Consider the following 17878-nt stretch of genomic DNA (forward strand, 5'->3'; position numbering starts at 1 on the left):
ATAGGAATGGAAAGAACTTGCAGCCAGAGGGAACGGGGAGAGACTGGAGAATAGCACTGTCACCAGGAAAAGGCAGGTCTATGTGAGCGGGGACTCTTTATTGAGAAGAATAGACAGGCCTGTAACTAGAGCTGATCCTGAGAATAGCAGGGTGTGCTGTCTTCCGGGTGCTAAGATACAGGATGTAGACCTGAGGTTGAAAAGAATCCTAAAGGGAGCGGGAAAGAATCCCCTAATTATCCTTCATGTGGGAACAAATGATACAGCCAGATTCTCGCTGGAAAGTATCAAGGGAGACTATGCTAGGCTGGGGAAGACACTTAAGGAAATTGAGGCTCAGGTGATCTTTAGCGGGATCCTTCCTGTTCCTAGAGAAGGGCAACAAAGGTCTGACAAGATTATGACTGTCAACAGATGGCTTAGGCAGTGGTGCTATAAGGAGGGCTTTGGGATGTATGGCCACTGGGAGGCATTCACGGACAGAGGTCAATTCTCTCGGGATGGACTTCATCTGAGTAGGGAAGGAAATAGACTTCTAGGATCGAGGCTGGCACAACTGATAAAGAGAGCTTTAAACTAGGAATTGGGGGGAGATGGATGGGAGATGTCCAGAAAATCTCCACGCCAGATTTTAGCATTGAGAGGGAAGAAGATGAAGTAAGAAAGGATACAGCCATGGGTAGGAGAATGTATATAAGGAGCGAGGGCGGTGTGGATACTAGTCTAATAGGTTATACTGGCTGTAGAATGACTGTGCCTAATAGGGTACAAAATGTGAGCGAGTCCAAACAGCAAAAATTAAGATGTTTGTACACCAATGCGAGGAGTCTAGGTAACAAAATGGAGGAACTAGAGCTACTGGTGCAGGAAGTGAAACCAGATATTATAGGGATAACAGAAACATGGTGGAATAGTAGTCATGACTGGACTACAGGTATTGAAGGGTATGTGCTGTTTAGGAAAGACAGAAACAAAGGTAAAGGGGGTGGAGTAGCATTGTATATCAATGATGAGGTAGAATGTAAAGAAATAAGAAGCGATGCAATGGATAAGACAGAGTCCGTCTGGGCAAAAATTACATTGGGGAAGAAAACTAGTAAAGCCTCTCCTACGATAGTGCTTGGGGTGTGCTATAGACCTCCGGGATCTAATTTGGATATGGATAGAGCCCTTTTTAATGTCTTTAATCAAGTAAATACTAATGGAAACTGCGTGATCATGGGAGACTTTAACTTCCCAGATATAGACTGGAGGACCAGTGCTAGTAATAATAATAGGGCTCAGATTTTCCTAGATGCGATAGCTGATAGATTCCTTCATCAAGTAGTTGCTGAACCGACTAGAGGGGATGCCATTTTAGATTTAGTTTTGGTGAGTAGCGAGGACCTCATAGAAGAAATGGTTGTAGGGGACAATCTTGGCTCAAGTGATCATGAGCTAATTCAGTTCAAACTAAATGGAAGGATTAACAAAAATAAATCTGCAACTAGGGTTTTTGATTTCAAAAGGGCTGACTTTCAAAAATTAAGGAAATTAGTTAGGGAAGTGGATTGGATTGAAGAACTTATGGATCTAAAGGTAGAGGAGGCCTGGGATTACTTTAAATCAAAACTGCAGAAACTATCGGAAGCCTGTATCCCAAGAAAGGGGAAAAAATTCATAGGAAGGAGTTGTAGACCAAGCTGGATGAGCAAGCATCTTAGAGAGGTGATTATGAAGAAGCAGAAAGCATACAGGTAGTGGAAGATGGGAGGGATCAGCAAGGAAAGCTACCTAATTGAGGTCAGAAGATGTAGGGATAAAGTGAGAGAGGCTAAAAGTCAAGTAGAGTTGGACCTTGCAAAGGGAATTAAAACCAATAGTAAAAGGTTCTATAGCCATATAAATAAGAAGAAAACTAAGAAGGAAGAAGTGGGGCCGCTTAACACTGAGGATGGAGCGGAGGTTAAAGATAATCTAGGCATGGCCCAATATCTAAACAAATACTTTGCCTCAGTCTTTAATAAGGCTAAAGAGGATCTTGGGGATAATGGTAGCATGACAAATGGGAAGGAGGATATAGAGGTAGATATTACCATATCTGAGGTAGAAGCGAAACTGAAACAGCTTAATGGGACTAAATTGGGGAGCCCAGATAATCTTCATCCAAGAATATTAAAGGAATTGGCACCTGAAATTGCAAGCCCATTAGCAAGAATTTTTAATGAATCTGTAAACTCAGGAATAGTACCGAATGATTGCAGAATTGCTAATATAGTTCCTATTTTTAAGAAAGGAAAAAAAAGTGATCCGGGTAACTACAGGCCAGTTAGTTTGACATCTGTAGTATGCAAGGTCCTGGAAATAATTTTGAAGGAGAAATTAGTTAAGGACATTGAAGTCAATGGTAAATGGGACAAAATACAACATGGTTTTACAAAAGGTAGATCGTGCCAAACCAACCTGATCTCCTTTTTTGAAAAAATAACAGATTTTTTAGATAAAGGAAATGCAGTGGATCTAATTTACCTAGATTTCAGTAAGGCATTTGATACCGTGCCACACGGGGAATTATTAGTTAAATTGGAGAAGATGGGGATCAATATGAACATCAAAAGGTGGATAAGGAATTGGTTAAAGGGGAGACTGCAACGGGTCCTACTGAAAGGCGAACTGTCAGGTTGGAGGGAGGTTACCAGTGGAGTTCCTCAGGGATCGGTTTTGGGACCAATCTTATTTAATCTTTTTATTACTGACCTTGGCACAAAAAGTGGGAGTGTGCTAATAAAGTTTGCAGATGATACAAAGCTGGGAGGTATTGCCAATTTGGAGAAGGATCGGGATATTATACAGGAGGATCTGGATGACCTTGTAAACTGGAGTAATAGTAATAAGATGAAATTTAATAGTGAGAAGTGTAAGGTTATGCATTTAGGGATTAATAACAAGAATTTTAGTTATAAGTTGGGGACGCATCAATTAGAAGTAACGGAAGAGGAGAAGGACCTTGGAGTATTGGTTGATCATAGGATGACTATGAGCTGCCAATGTGATATGGCTGTGAAAAAAGCTAATGCGGTTTTGGGATGCATCAGGAGAGGCATTTCCAGTAGGGATAAGGAGGTTTTAGTACCGTTATACAAGGCACTGGTGAGACCTCACCTAGAATACTGTGTGCAGTTCTGGTCTCCCATGTTTAAAAAGGATGAATTCAAACTGGAGCAGGTACAGAGAAGGGCTACTAGGATGATCCGAGGAATGGAAAACTTGTCTTATGAAAGGAGACTTAAGGAGCTTGGCTTGTTTAGCCTAACTAAAAGAAGGTTGAGGGGAGATAGGATTGCTCTCTATAAATATATCAGAGGGATAAATATAGGAGAGGGAGAGGAATTATTTAAGCTCAGCACCAATGTGGACACAAGAACAAATGGGTATAAACTGGCCACCAGGAAGTTTAGACTTGAAATCAGACGAAGGTTTTTAACCATCAGAGGAGTGAAGTTTTGGAATAACCTTCCAAGGGAAGCAGTGGGGGCAAAAGATCTATCTGGTTTTAAGATTCTACTCGATAAGTTTATGGAGGAGATGGTATGATGGGATAATGGGATTTTGGTAAGTAATTGATCTTTTAATATTCAGGGTAAATAGGCCAAATCCCCTGAGATGGGATATTAGATGGATGGGATCTGATTTACTATAGAAAATTCTTTCCTGGGTATCTGGCTGGTGAATCTTGCCCATGTGCTCAGGGTTTAGCTGATTGCCATATTTGGGGTCAGGAAGGAATTTTCCTCCAGGGCAGATTGGAGAGGCCCTGGAGGTTTTTTTGCCTTCCTCTGTAGCATGGGGCATGGTTGACTGGAGGGAGGCTTCTCTGCTCCTTGAAGTTTTGAACCATGATTTAAGGACTTCAATAGCTCAGACATGGGTGTGGTTTTTCATAGGAGTGGGTGGGTGAGATTCTGTGGCCTGCGCTGTGCAGGAGGTCGGACTAGATGATCAGAATGGTCCCTTCTGACCTTAGTATCTATGAATCTATGAATCTATGTTAAATGCACCGAGGCATGGGGAGCTTGGAGCCCCAGAGGAGACACACACAACTAAAGCCCAGTCACCGGGATATGCAAATTGGAATAAGCATGCGTGTACGTGCATGTCCTGCCCATTCTTCCCCATCCTCCATTCTTTTTTTAGGTCATTTTTATCCTTTCCAATTTGTCTGTGAATTACTCTTTCAGAGAATGGCTTCTGTAAAAGAACAGAGCAGCTTCCTCCCTTCCAGTCAAGTCATCCTAACTTCTTGAGGGCTCTTTTGCAGGCCCCAGGTCAGGGGACCCAGCTCAGCCTCTCATTTCTAAGCTCTTTGCCCTGCAATCAAAGTGTTGATTGTCCAGATTTTACAAGCATTATTTCTGTTTTTGAAGTCTGATGGGAGAGGGGTGCCCTAGGACACTGACCTGCATGGATATGAAAAGCTGTCCAAGAGAGCTAAGCCAGTTCCTTGCTCTGTCCACCTACCTTCTTAATGTCCTTGTTGTTCATGGGATCATCAGTCATTTTATGGAAAAGCAGCTCGATAATTTCTTTCAACTCATAATTGTATCCTTTCCTTTTACAGACGATCACCACTTTATCGAACAAAAATAAATACCTGCCAGAAACCAAATCCCACATCTAATTATATACACCTTTCACAGAAAGCTCAGCAGAGATTATTGCCCGGTCAGGACAGTGAAACATTGTTAGCTATATAATGATTTAATGTTGAAGGCACTGGGCATCAATGCAATTCTAAGTAATGACCAAATTAATGAGGATGAAACGTGTGCAAACATAGGACCAAATGTCCTGCTGGTGTCACTCAACTGACTATAAGGAGACAATTTGGCCCATGGATCGTCTTACCAGGCGAGGGACTAGCTGAAAAACAACCTGAAGGTTAATTTTATTTATTTGGAAAAACTTCAGAACAACCATTCTTTTTATAAGAAAATATTCTGACTCGTGTGATGACTGAGCTCTCAAAGAGGGTTTTAAAGGTGTTTCATCTGCAGGCCACGTAGTGAGAAGACACGTCAGTTTAGCTTCCTGAGGCTCTTCTAAATGTAATCCAGAGCACCCAAGAGCAGTTGTATATTTCACTTACAGGTAATTTCCAGGAAACATACAGTACTCTGTAATCATACAGGAAAAAGCCCCCCAGCTCTGTTTGAGACACCCTGAAATCAGCCACTGGAAGGGTCCACCCAGCACACGCAATCCCTTCAATAGGATGCAGCTTTATTTGACTCTGCTGAAAAAATAAGAAGATAGGGCTTTCTTCTGAGTGCCCTCTCTGTAGGGCTCAAAATCAGTGTAAGTCGCTTTAAGCTAATGACATGTCCTACAATTTCACGGGTTGGCAGTGAATCGAAACTGGAACAGAGAAGAGTTTGCACTTGCAAAGCCCAAGAGAGCTTTAGCCCCCCAAACAATGAGATTTAACGTAACAAAAAACCACCTAAGCATTTCACTGTGGATGAAACTTGTGGACTCTAGAATTGCCAGTTTTTTATGATTTAACATCAGACTTGAAAGCTTCTGCCGCTGGGCATTGTGGCATATATGACTGGGGCCTGCGGAGTAACACTGGAAGTGAACACCCTCCAGGCTTTGGGAGAGTGCTAGTCAGCATCAAATGGGTATAAACTGGCCACCAGGAAGTTTAGACTTGAAATCAGATGAAGGTTTTTAACCATCAGAGGAGTGAAGTTTTGGAATAACCTTCCAAGGGAAGCAGTGGGGGCAAAAGATCTATCTGGTTTTAAGATTCTACTTGATAAGTTTATGGAGGAGATGGTATGATGGGATAATGGGATTTTGGTAAGTAATTGATCTTTAAATATTCAGGGTAAATAGGCCAAATCCCCTGAGATGGGATATTAGATGGATGGGATCTGAGTTACTATAGAAAATTCTTTCCTGGGTATCTGGCTGGTGAATCTTGCCCATATGCTCGGGGTTTAGCTGATTGCCATATTTGGGGTCGGGAAAGAATTTTCCTCCAGGGCAGATTGGAGAGACCCTGGAGTTTTTTCACCTTCCTCTGTAGCATGGGGCATGGTTGACTTGAGGGAGGCTTCTCTGCTCCTTGAAGTCTTTGAACCATGATTTAAGGACTTCAATAGCTCAGACATGGGTGAGGTTTTTCATAGGAGTGGGTGGGTGAGATTCTGTGGCCTGCGCTGTGCAGGAGGTCGGACTAGATGATCAGAATGGTCCCTTCTGACCTTAGTATCTATGAATCTATGAATCTGAACCTGGGCCTAGAGATGAATTTCACAGTTTACCTGTCACCTCCTTATAATGGGCCACACCTGGTTTCAAACACACTATATTGCTGGGAGGCGGAGAGCTGAAATCCATACTACGGTCTGACTTCTGATCTCTAGAAGATTGGGCCTCTTTAAACTAGACTGGCCAGTGCATTACAAAATGTAAGGTAGGAAAAATCCTGCATTGGCAGAAGGATGGATGGGATGATCTACCCGGTCTTCTCTGTGTAATGCAACTCCCCCTAGGTGGGTTGTCAGCAATGAGAATTGAACCTGCAGCCTCTGCACCTAAAAGCGGGAGCTTCTACTTTCCAAGCTTCTTTGGCTCAAAGGCTGTAGCAGACTGATGAACCCCTGAGCTTCAGCCATTAGAGGGGGACACAGAGTCACATCATCTACCTGCAGGTTACATACACACCCTGGTCCGGAAACCTCATTCTGAACCTCAGAAGCTTGCCCAGCTCAAATTCTTACACCGGCCACCAAGTGTAAGGCAATGCCCCTGGGTGGGCCAGCATGAGCTGGGACTGAGCCCATGACCCATGGATCTAAACCCATTATGATCCCAAGACAGATGTTAAGCTGTATTAGAGCCCCCAGCTAAGATGACCAGCCAGCAAGTGTGAAAAATTGGGACAGGGTAATAGGTGCCTATATAAAACAAAGCCCCAAATATCGGGATTGTCACTATAAAATCAGGACATCTGGTCACTCTACCCCAGGTGCATAGCAATAATGGGCCCTGTACTGTACTTAGCATTTTGAATGGTGTTTCTTTTAACTTGATTTTCTGGGAGAATGGTGTCTTTTTTTTCCCCCACTGTCCATTTCTTTGTTTCTTCATTCACTTACCTGTCCTGCTTGGTGTGGTTCACAATTGAACGGACTTTCAGTTCACCGTCTATCTTTGGCCTCCCAAATTCTTCCAGTTTCCCTTGCTGCAGGTAGCAAAGTGTATGTTAGCAATGAGAGGTTTTTATTTCTGAACCCAAAAGGTCTCTGAATGTGGCACAAAACATAAAGAAACAAAAGAGACAGTTTCCAAAGGGCAATAAAGCCCCCCCCAACCCCCGAGTCCAGCTCAGATTCCAAAATAGGCCCCTAGCAAAGGAGAGAACCGCCACTCACCAAAACACATAACCAAAAAGTGAATCACCTCACCAGTAATGTTAGCAGTGATGGACTTGAATACCCAGAGAGAGAACATTCCACAGACACAGTAAACAGAGAAGACGCACTCGTGTAAGACTGTACTATGGGGTCTATCTTGAGTGGCAGAGATTCATATAAACACTATCACCTAAAGCCAGATGGAATTCCAATACATGACAGTTACCATAGAAGACGACGCTAGAAGTGGCGTTAGGATCCTGAGGCTAGTGTTTGGGTTTGACGACAAGTCAAGTCAAGGATCTGGATGCAAAGGTTTAGCAGTCAAGTAATTTTTGCAAGATATCCACTCTGGGTGGTAGAAATCTCATGAAATCAGCTAGTCTCAGGAGATTTTTTTATTGAAACTGCACTGGAACCAGAAAATCGAGATCTTCTAATTTTGGATCCCATCTGGAACCAACCCACAGATTTGGGGCAGATTCAGAGACCAGAATCATGGATCTCTCTCAGCCCCTAAGCCCTTGAAAATTCTACTCAATACAGCACTGTTATTGAATGATACAAAACATTCCACCTACAGAGTTCTCTTTTTTTTATTTAAAAAAATAATAAATCTTGAAGCTTCACCATTGATCAGAAAAATACATATTTTATACAGCTGTGCATATAATCTGTGGTTATTTCATTGCTGTGCTGTGTGGGTTGTGTATACATAATGAGAATAAATCCATAACAACCGCTACAGAGAAATGAAATTAAACACAGAGCAGAGTGTGTGGGAGATTGATTTGAAGAAAGAAATTACTGCTTTGCTAACATTTCATCTTCTGCATGTCACACCAGCTCTCAGACTGCAGCAGGGAAAAGCAGATGTTTAAAGGACCCATTCGCATTCCAGTTTTTAAAGAGCACCACACATCTCATTTCTCATACAGATCATGGCTTATCATGACTGTTCCAACCAAAACCTATGAGCTGGAAAGGCCTACATCCCACTTCAGCGTTTTCTTAGGTTTCTCTTGCAAACTAGGGATTCTGTCTCAAGTTTGTTAAAGAATCATTTATTAAAGTCCACAGTGTCCTTTGGACTCAGGATAACACAGAGAGGTGCACAGTGCTGAGTGTACTCAGCCCCCATTGACTTCAGCAGATCAGTCCCTCATGTGGTTTGAAAGATAGATGTCTGGTCCATATATTTGGAGTTCTGTGCTTAAGAATATATTACTTGTGCTGTTCTTTCCCTTGTATACCAGGGCTATACTCTTGTTCATGAAAATGTTTATTCATCTCCTCTTTCTACCTGCTTAACAGCAAAATAAAAACATTTTAAACAGCAGCCAGTTGTGCAAGAATTCATTTTTGGAAAAGGATGGTTCCCCAACATTAGCAGCGTGCAGAAATAAAGTATGGGAAACCCTTTCAATGTAAAAAAATGACAGCCCCACATCATGATCAAGTAGATTTTATAACGAATGGACTCCATTTTTTGGAATTTGAACACAATTAATACACAGATAATAAGAGGTCGATCAAATACAAATGGGTCTTTTAAAGATAAATATAGGTGATGAGTGAAATTTGTCTGGAGAGTCCAAGTATGTTAATAAAGATAAAATAAAAAGTTGGGGGGTGGGGGAAGAGAGAAGATTCTCAAACTCACCAAGTTTTCTATAGATTTCTGAAATTCACGTATTTTCTTTAAGGTCTCTTTGTCTCTCTTGACTTCATTTATGTACATGGCCAAGTCCTGAAAAGAAAAGCAAATGTTGATTCAGTATTTCTGTTTCCCTTCTAATCAAGAATCCTTAAAAAAAAAAAACCCAAAACACTCGACTTCAGGAGTCACTTCAGAAAGTGAAGATATCAGCAGCTCTGTGGGAATCAAAACAACCATCTAGCATGTTGGCTATGTCGAGAAAATACAAATCAGGGAACTCAGATCTAGCACAAAATATTTCTGCTGGATTTAAACAAGAATCCATCAATTAAAACCAAGTAAGCAAGCCACCCAAGCATGTCTGGTATCACTGTCTATAATCACTGCATCAGTACGTTGTTCACACATCAAGAGTGTTCAGGACTCTGCCAGCTGTATCATTCATCCCTTCTGAGACTCCTTAAGCATCTTGGCTCAAACATTCTCCATCCTTTCCCATGTGCCCTTGTCGGATTTTCTTGTTAAATAAGATAGGCTCTGCACCTCTACCAATCAACAGAAGAGGGCAATACATTCAATTAGCATTAGAAAGTATGACGGACTTAGAAAGTCTTTGAAAGCACAGTCCTGACTTTCCATTCAGCTTCTGCCTGACCTGACGTTCCAGTTCCTTCCAGCATAACTCTTTGAGAAGACCCAGAAAGTTCTTTATTTCTTTTATCCTCCATTCTCACTCAGTGACTTCCACCTCAATGCTCCCTTTTCTTTCAACTCCTTCTTCACTCCATTCACCACCATCCTTGTGCAAAAGGCATGTGCCAGACATTCTTAATCACTGTATCTCTGACCAGCCTCTGTCTATATATTAACTAAACAGACAGTAAGCTACTCTGGACAAGGCCTAGGTCTGTACTTGCTCCTAAGCCTCTTGACAACTTTTTAGTACTTTGGCCCCAATCCAGCAAACCCCTAAAAACATTTCTGTACTCCCATGTACTTCAACGAGACTTTAAACATGTGCTGAAGTGCTTTGCTGGATCAGGGTTTATTTCCGCACCACCACTGGAGTTCTTTTAAAGGTAAAGCATCTTGCAAAATAGCCACGGGAGCCCTGAACATACATAAGCTCTAACATCCCAACTGCAAATGGTTAAGACATCTATAAAAGAATTATTCCAATACAAGGAAAAACTTTAGTGGAACTATTCCTGTGCTGAAAACAGAGTCACAGTAACCAAGTGTGTCTTTGCATTACAGAGATCGGATTTCTCCTGGTTATTGCCTTCTCCGGCCAAATTCCCCAGTTACCTGAATGCTGACCCAGAGGGCAGAGAAAGGCTTCTCTAACCCTTCCACCACACTAATTTCTTACTACATCTTTAACAAAAAGGAGTCCGGTGGCACCTTAAAGACTTACAGATTTATTTGAGTATAAGCTTTCGTGGGGAAAAACCCCACTTCTTCAGATGCATGGAGTGAAAATCTGTCAGTATATTTATGTCTGCATCTGTAATTTTCACTCCATGCATCTGAAGAAGTGGAGTTTTTACCCACGAAAGCTTATGCTCAAATAAATCTGTTAGTCTTTAAGGTGCCACCGGACTCCTTGTTGTTTTTGAGGATACAGACTAACACGGATACCCCCGATACTTTACATCTTTAACAGTATTTTTTAATATATTTATGGCCTGTCATCTAGATGCCTCTGTCTCTTTTCCCTCAACTATAGTTCTTGTCAGCTTGGATTGAATCTGAACAGCACAGAATTTTTCAAGACATCCCCTTGGGTGCAAACTTTTTACAGCTTTCCAACATAAGAAGGATTAATCAGAGATGATAATCACAATCTTAAGTGACAATACTTATATAACATCCTATAATACCCATTTAAATAGTCAGTGTTGGTAACAGGATGGGGGGGAAAGGTAAAGTGATCAGGTGAAGTAAGATTCCCCTGCATGTCAAAGTCACCTGAAGCCTTCTCATCTGCTTCCTCCTATGGAGCATGCCATCTTGCACACATGGGAGAAGCACAGCCGTGAGAGCTACAGTGAAACATCAGCTTCACAAGATGTGCAAACTGGGCCCCTTCACAATGTAACAAGCGTTAAAGCAACCTTTGCGTTGTACACAGTGATTTGTGTGCAAGACCATGCACCCAGGTGATGGGATTTTGCATATGCCGAAGACTTACATGTGAAAATCTTGTACAAATGCTGTTGTCTTGTGCAAATCCTACTGCTAGTTCCTGTAAATGACTGTGCATGGAAAATCAGAAGTGAGGTTGAAGTCCCTGGGACAATTCAGCTCTAGGCTTGGCTAACTAGACGTCTGGATTTCCCATCACTGGAGCATAGGAGCGCTAGAATCGGCCAGCTAATGAACAAGGCTGGAATCTAGATTAAATAAACCATTTGAAAACTAAGCCAAGATTTTCATACCAATTAAAGTAAAATTTTGCGGCTTCCTGTGACCATGGCAAGTCCGACACTGAGTCAAAACTATACCCTCGTGACGGTGTGAAAACGGAAGCAAACGATCCTGTCTGATGGCGACTAGCAGCTCTATAAAGAAAACACTGAACCTTTAGCACAGCCAGGATTTTTTATTATTAGCAGCATTGCAGGGCATCTTATTCAACAAAGCCTGATCTCTTCAAAAACACACAGCCACCAGAGGAGTCAAACAGTGGAAAGACAGAATCCTGCAATGCATGAAAATGTCTTTGTGACTCTCTCCCTTTTTTAAACTATCACCACATTTCACTAATCATGCAGTGAACAGTGAATTTTTCAAGCGGGGAGTTCTGGATATCAGACTGAATAGCTCACACCAGCACTCACAGTATGTTTACACTGCAAAAAAAATGACCCACTGTAGCAAGTCTCAGAACCAAGGTCAAATGATTTGGGCTCATGCTATGGGGATAAAAATAGCTGTGTAGACATTCAGGCTCAGGCTAGAACCTGGACTCTGAAACCCAGCGAGGGGAATGTTCTCAGAGCCTGGACTCCAGCCTAAGTCATAATGTCTACATTGCTGTAAGCCCCATTGCGTGAGCCCAAGTCAGCTGACCCAGGCTCAGAGACTTGCTGTAATGGGTCTTTTGTTTCTGCAGTGTAGACATACTCTCAGACACTGAAAAGTGGGGGGAGGGAAGGCACGTCGCGGCTCTTTCTCTCCATATATTAAAGACATTGATTTATTTTCAAAGAGTCTCCTTCCCAATTCCTCCCCCACCATTTAAATCCTTGCTCACCAGCCAGGTTTATATTATGAATCTCTGTCTATCCATGGACCTCAGTAGTTCCCCCCATTCCCACCCATACATTGGTTGAAGTTTCCAACACAGTGGGAGAAATCTCAGGGGAAATAGTCAAAACGGGTCAGGCTCTATGGGTCTGACTCAGGGCCAATGGCCTGTGATGGGATGTTAGATGTGATGGGATCTCAGTTACTACAGAAAATTCTTTTCTGGGTATCTGGCTGGTGAATCTTGCCCATATGCTCAGGGTTTAGCTGATCACCATATTTGGGGTCGGGAAGGAATTTTCCTCCAGGGCAGATTGGAAGAGGCCCTGGAGGTTTTTTCACCTTCCTCTGTAGCATGGGGCAAGGGTCACTTGCTGGAGGATTCTCTGCTCCTTGAAGTCTTTAAACCACGATTTGAGGACTTCAATAGCTCGGACATAGGTGAGAGGTTTTCCGCAGGAGTGGGTGGGTGAGATTCCGTGGCCTGCGTTGTGCAGGAGGTCGGATTAGACGATCAGAAGGGTCCCTTGTGACCTTAATATCTATGAAATCAATAGACAGACACCCATTGACTTCAGATCGGGCCCTATATCATAATAGGGACTGTCCCCCCTTTATGCATGTGTGTGTGAAACGTGGATTTCAGGCACTACAACCTCAACTCAACAAGGCACTTAAACACGTGGCTAACTTAAAGCACAGGAGCAGCCCTATCAATGCGGAGCTGGGCTCCTCTAAGTTCCTCACCGAATCAGCCCTCCCGCTTCTCCCCCCTCCTGGCCTTATTCTGGAAGGTGCTGGGCATCCTTAATTCCCACTGACTGTGGCAGGAGCCGAAGGCACATAGCATGCAACAGCCTTGGGCACGACTGATGTAATTCTTGATCCTTGCAACAGGAAAACAAACAAACTTTCAATTCACACTTGGTCAGGAAGGTGAGAGCCACACACAGCATTTAGGGAATCATAGGCAACACTTAGCTCATTCGTGTTGCAGAAAGAAGGGCTTTAGAAAACTACTCTGGTTGAACCCACAAGTTTAGCTTTGTGATGTAAGAGAATCAAGGTAGGTCAGTGCCTGTTAGCAGCAGTGGATTAGACTGCAATGTCCTTCAAACAACCTTCATGTTCCTATGACCTACATACCAGCTCTGGATGCACTGGCTAGCGGGGATAATGACTAAAAAGGTCACTCAACTTATGTAAGTCCTAGGAAACGCAGTGTCATTAGAAAAAAAGCTGATCCTCAGAGGCAGAAAACAAACAACGTGATCTCAGAACATAGAGGACAGCTCAGTGGTAAATACTCTACGTAGTCATGGAGACAATCTGGGTTTAATGACTGGTCCTGCAGGCTGATTCTGCTCTGAATTACGTGACTGTAAAACCAGAAAAACCTGCAGAAAGCTGTGACAAAAATGAATTTGTTTTTGTTGTAATTTTTCTCAAATTTGGGGGTTTCAAGGTTTCCATTGAAACCCCCAAAACTTTCAGAGTAGCTGCTGTGTTAGTCTGTATCTGCAAAAAGAAAAGGAGTACTTGTGGCACCTTAGAGACTAACAAATTTATTTGAACATAAGCTTTAGTGAGCTACAGCATCCGATGAAGTGAGCTGTAGCTCACGAAAACTTATGCTCAAATAAATTTGTTAGTCTCCAAGGTGCCACAAGTACTCCTTTTCTTTTTGCCAAAACTTTCAAACACACCGAAATTTCCATTTTGTGAACAAGCCATTTTCCATCAAAAAGACCCAAATTTAGATGGAAAATTCCCAACTCACTCCATTCAGTGGTATTTGGATCTGGATGATGGTGCATCCCCATCTATGCTCCATGCAGACACAGTACACAAACACACTAAGAGGGACAAATTTCTACAACACTGGTGTAGATTCGAAGCAACTCCACACATCAGTGGAGTCAGTCCAGATTTACACTGGTGAAAGTGAGAGTCGAATTTGTCACAGTACATCTATGTACAATGGTTATCAGTGCAAAATTGTCAGCCAATACTAGCCTCCCACTGTGCTTTGGAGAGAAGATAATGGTGCCAACTATGCATTTGTTGTGAAATGACTTCTAATAGCAACTAGAGTGCATATGCATATTCTAAAGGAAAAGGCATCTCTTTCCTCTGCCCGGATGTGTTACACTTTTCCCTCTGAAGTGTTTCCTACACATAATTGACCTTCCTGCCACCCCAGGTAGAAGTATTACATCTGAGTAGTGACACACACCTCTCACCTGCAGCTTTTGCAAAGAAAATAAGAAGCGTGTTTATGGAATCTTAACACCCTTAATCTGAGCTATCTGAAATGGCAATGTCTGAACTCTTTGCAAGCATCACTATCTTTGAAGAAATAAGTCTTTAGATTTTAAGGTCTTTGGGGCAGGAATGGTTTCTGTTATGTGTTTGTACCATGCCTAATACACTGGGGCACTGACCTCTTGGTGCTACTGTAACACACATAAATGATAATAGCCTAGACCCGGATTCATCTCCACCCTTGCAGCCTAACATTCAAGGGCATGCTGCTTCTACCAGTTCCCTGCAGGTAGACTGCGTCACTCATCTCCTACCTGCATGGCTTCCAAAGCTTCCTTGAGTTGTTGCTTTTCTGGCCGATCAGACGAATGGCTGAGAAGCTCCTGCAAAAAATTATTCTGAGTGCGTTAGGAAAGTTTCACACACTACTGCCCACCTCATGTAACAGCATACAATACAGGCCATAAATCAATTATAGCCATAAGGAGACGAACCAGCAAAGCTCTTGGTGCTTGGTGGATCTGTTACACAGAGCTGATGGGAGGAATTTCACACATAATCAGATGATATGAAAGCTTATTTTATATTTATTAACTGCCTCTCATGGCTAACTAGTCGGAATTACCCTTGGTCATTGTACTTTAAAAGATGGCACAAATATTATGTTGTGTTTAAGCAGCTGTAGTAATTATTTCATTTAAAGAAAAAAAAATCCCACACTCTGCTGATTCCATTTGCTACGGGAAAAGCCCAGAGATGCTATGGCAAGAGTGGCCACCGCAAGGAAAATTTTGATTCTGAAACACTTACTTTTAATAGGAGATGATACTTCAAGACCCTTTGCATTGGTACCACCAACAGATCTTGCAATTTAAACTTCCCATCCTGAACCTTTAATGTGCATTCCTAACAATGAAATGAAATAAAATAAATGAAGAGATGGGAAAAAAAATTCTCAAGCTGCTTTGTTTTGCTTCTGTAAACTCTCAAAGCACAATGCATCATTAGCTCCTAATTTTTCCAGTAGGAGCACTGGGGTTGGGGCGAATGTCCCAGTTCCATCATATACACAGTACCGCCTATCACTTCCACTAGTTGTGCTCCTTTGCATGTGGGAGACCTAGGTTTGAGTCCCTTGCTTCCTCTCGCCAGGCAGGGGACAGAAGTGCTAGGAGCAGAATACCCAGCCTCCTGGGGAGTAGGGGAGTGGCACCATGTTTCAGAACGCTCTAGTAGTGACCACTCCCGCTGATTCAGGGACAGTATTGGCCGGTTCTGATAGGAATCCTATCTAGTCCGCTTTTGGGGAAACCGTGACTGAGACATAGTGAGCGACTGCCCCAAATCCACTAGAGGGGGGACCACCTAGAAGGAGAGAGAGAGTCTCCCTTATCCCAGACCACATTAAACTATAAGACTCGTGCATTGCGATGGGCCTGATACAACATGTATTAGGCTACGCAGAGAGATAGGCTCTGCTAACAAGCGGAAATGTAATTAAATAAGGAGAAATGCGTGAACAGCTAGAGGTCACAGCAGCAGCGCCTTGGATACTGGGCATAATTTGCATCGTAATATTTTGATGCGAGAGCCGGGAGGCAGGTGGGGGTTATAAAAAGGGATTCAGTTCGTAACCACTTTGCTGCATTTGCACGGTGAATCACAGGCCATTGGTGGACGATAAAGTAACATGCAGAGGCAGCCCGGCGATTTGAGATTAACATCACAAATGAAGCAGGAATTACGGCTGGAAACAACTAGCCGCTCAAGTAGCTCTGGCTCCTCTACTTCACAGGGGTGCTGTGAGGACTAATACACTAAAGATTGTGAGGAGCTCAGCTACGACCATAGCGGGGGCAGGAGAAGTGTCTACACTAGATAGAGAGATCATCCCTAGTCTGGTAGCCCATGCGATACAGATCCCTATTGATGCAAGGAGAAGATGGGTTGGGTGGTCTCGCTGCCCTAGCCCCAAGGAGCTATTTGGGCACACAACACAGGAGATAGAACACTTCAGTCCCCAATGCCAAATCAGTACAAGTTGTCCCATGTCCCCATTGACTTCAGAAGGTTGTAACAGCTGGTGCCAGAACTGAATGTGGTCCAAAATCTCTGCTCAAGGGAGGCACAAAACTGAAGCATCGGCGGGAGGAAGGGCCCGGCTGACCCAGAGCAGGAGCTGCCAGAGCTGTGTGGGGAAACTGCCTGCAATGTACCTGGCTCCAGCAGCACAAACACATCTGCCAGAAATTCAGCACCAACGACATAGGCGCCTGATCCAAAGCCCACTGGAGTCAATGGAAAGACTCCTCCTCCCTTCCCTCCCCCCCCGGCTTTGGATCGGTCCCAGAACGCCCCAATGACGGATGGAGGCAGGGAGCGATTTCATCTTCGTGGGATGGAAGTGATTTCATCTTCATGGAGGTGACCTTCTCAGACTCGGGGGGCGGGAGCAGGGCTGAGGGTTACTCACACATGCAGCCCTATGACACTTTTGAGCAATGAAATGTGAGAAGGTTGTGGATGGGCTTTACAGAGGGGAAAATGGTGGGTGGGAATGACAGGCTATGTGGGAAACCGGCTGTGCTGAGCTCGTCTGATCCACTGGTAAAGACTTTTTTACCAGGGAGGTGGGCTGAGTGATCTAGGGGCCAATCCTATAAGGTGCTGATTTCCCAGTGACAAACAGTGGTCTTCCGCGGGGCTCAGGAACAAGTGGGTGAAATCCTCTGGCTTATGTGAGGTAGGAAGTCAGAGAGGATGATCCTTCTGGCCTGAAAATCCATGAATCTCTAAATGGGCATTGAGGGTGCTCAGCACCTTGCAGAGGGACGATGAATCGGGTCTTTTCCATCATCCATGGCTGTCATTTATTGTGACACAACTGGCTGGATGGGGGAGGCTTTGGGGGCCTTCCTGCTACAAAGCCAGAGTATTTAAAAAGGGGAAAAAATGAAACACATTCACGGAACAGCCTAAACATGGCGGCTTTAAGCCTTGCACTATGGAGGCTATGTAGGTGTAAGAGGACGATTCTGCCCCCTGCTCCGTACAGTGGCTATTAAAGAACTACAAGGGGCTAGTGGGACCTTCTCTAGCACTGGCCCAGCATGGGGTGGGTGTGGGAGGCATATGGAGGGTGGGAGCAATAGTACAAGGTACTATGGAGATTCTGGGCTGCTCATTAGCCCAAGTAAAGAAAGCCTGGACTACTCTAATTTATGCCTGGCAGCACACGGGCAGACGGGTGGCTGAAAGCTGAAGTGAAGCTATCTTTGCTTGCCAATCCCCTTGTGCT

The 17878-nt window shown here is 43.5% G+C and overlaps 1 protein-coding gene across 6 annotated transcripts in view; it reads right to left on the minus strand.

Annotated features, from left to right (window-relative positions):
* The window catches only part of VAV2 (vav guanine nucleotide exchange factor 2), a 316349-nt gene that overhangs the window by 22495 nt on the left and 275976 nt on the right, over positions 1-17878 (minus strand). For all 6 annotated transcript variants that reach the window (XM_043499066.1, XM_043499068.1, XM_043499067.1 and 3 more), the window contains 5 exons: positions 15391-15486; positions 14895-14963; positions 9067-9153; positions 7146-7231; positions 4498-4630 (listed from right to left, as the gene is read on the minus strand). In XM_043499066.1, the coding sequence (XP_043355001.1) occupies positions 4498-4630; positions 7146-7231; positions 9067-9153; positions 14895-14963; positions 15391-15486 (471 nt within the window). The remainder of the gene's footprint in view (positions 1-4497; positions 4631-7145; positions 7232-9066; positions 9154-14894; positions 14964-15390; positions 15487-17878) is intronic.

Source organism: Dermochelys coriacea, chromosome 16 (assembly GCF_009764565.3).
Source record: "Dermochelys coriacea isolate rDerCor1 chromosome 16, rDerCor1.pri.v4, whole genome shotgun sequence".
Classification (NCBI taxonomy): Eukaryota; Metazoa; Chordata; order Testudines; family Dermochelyidae; genus Dermochelys; species Dermochelys coriacea.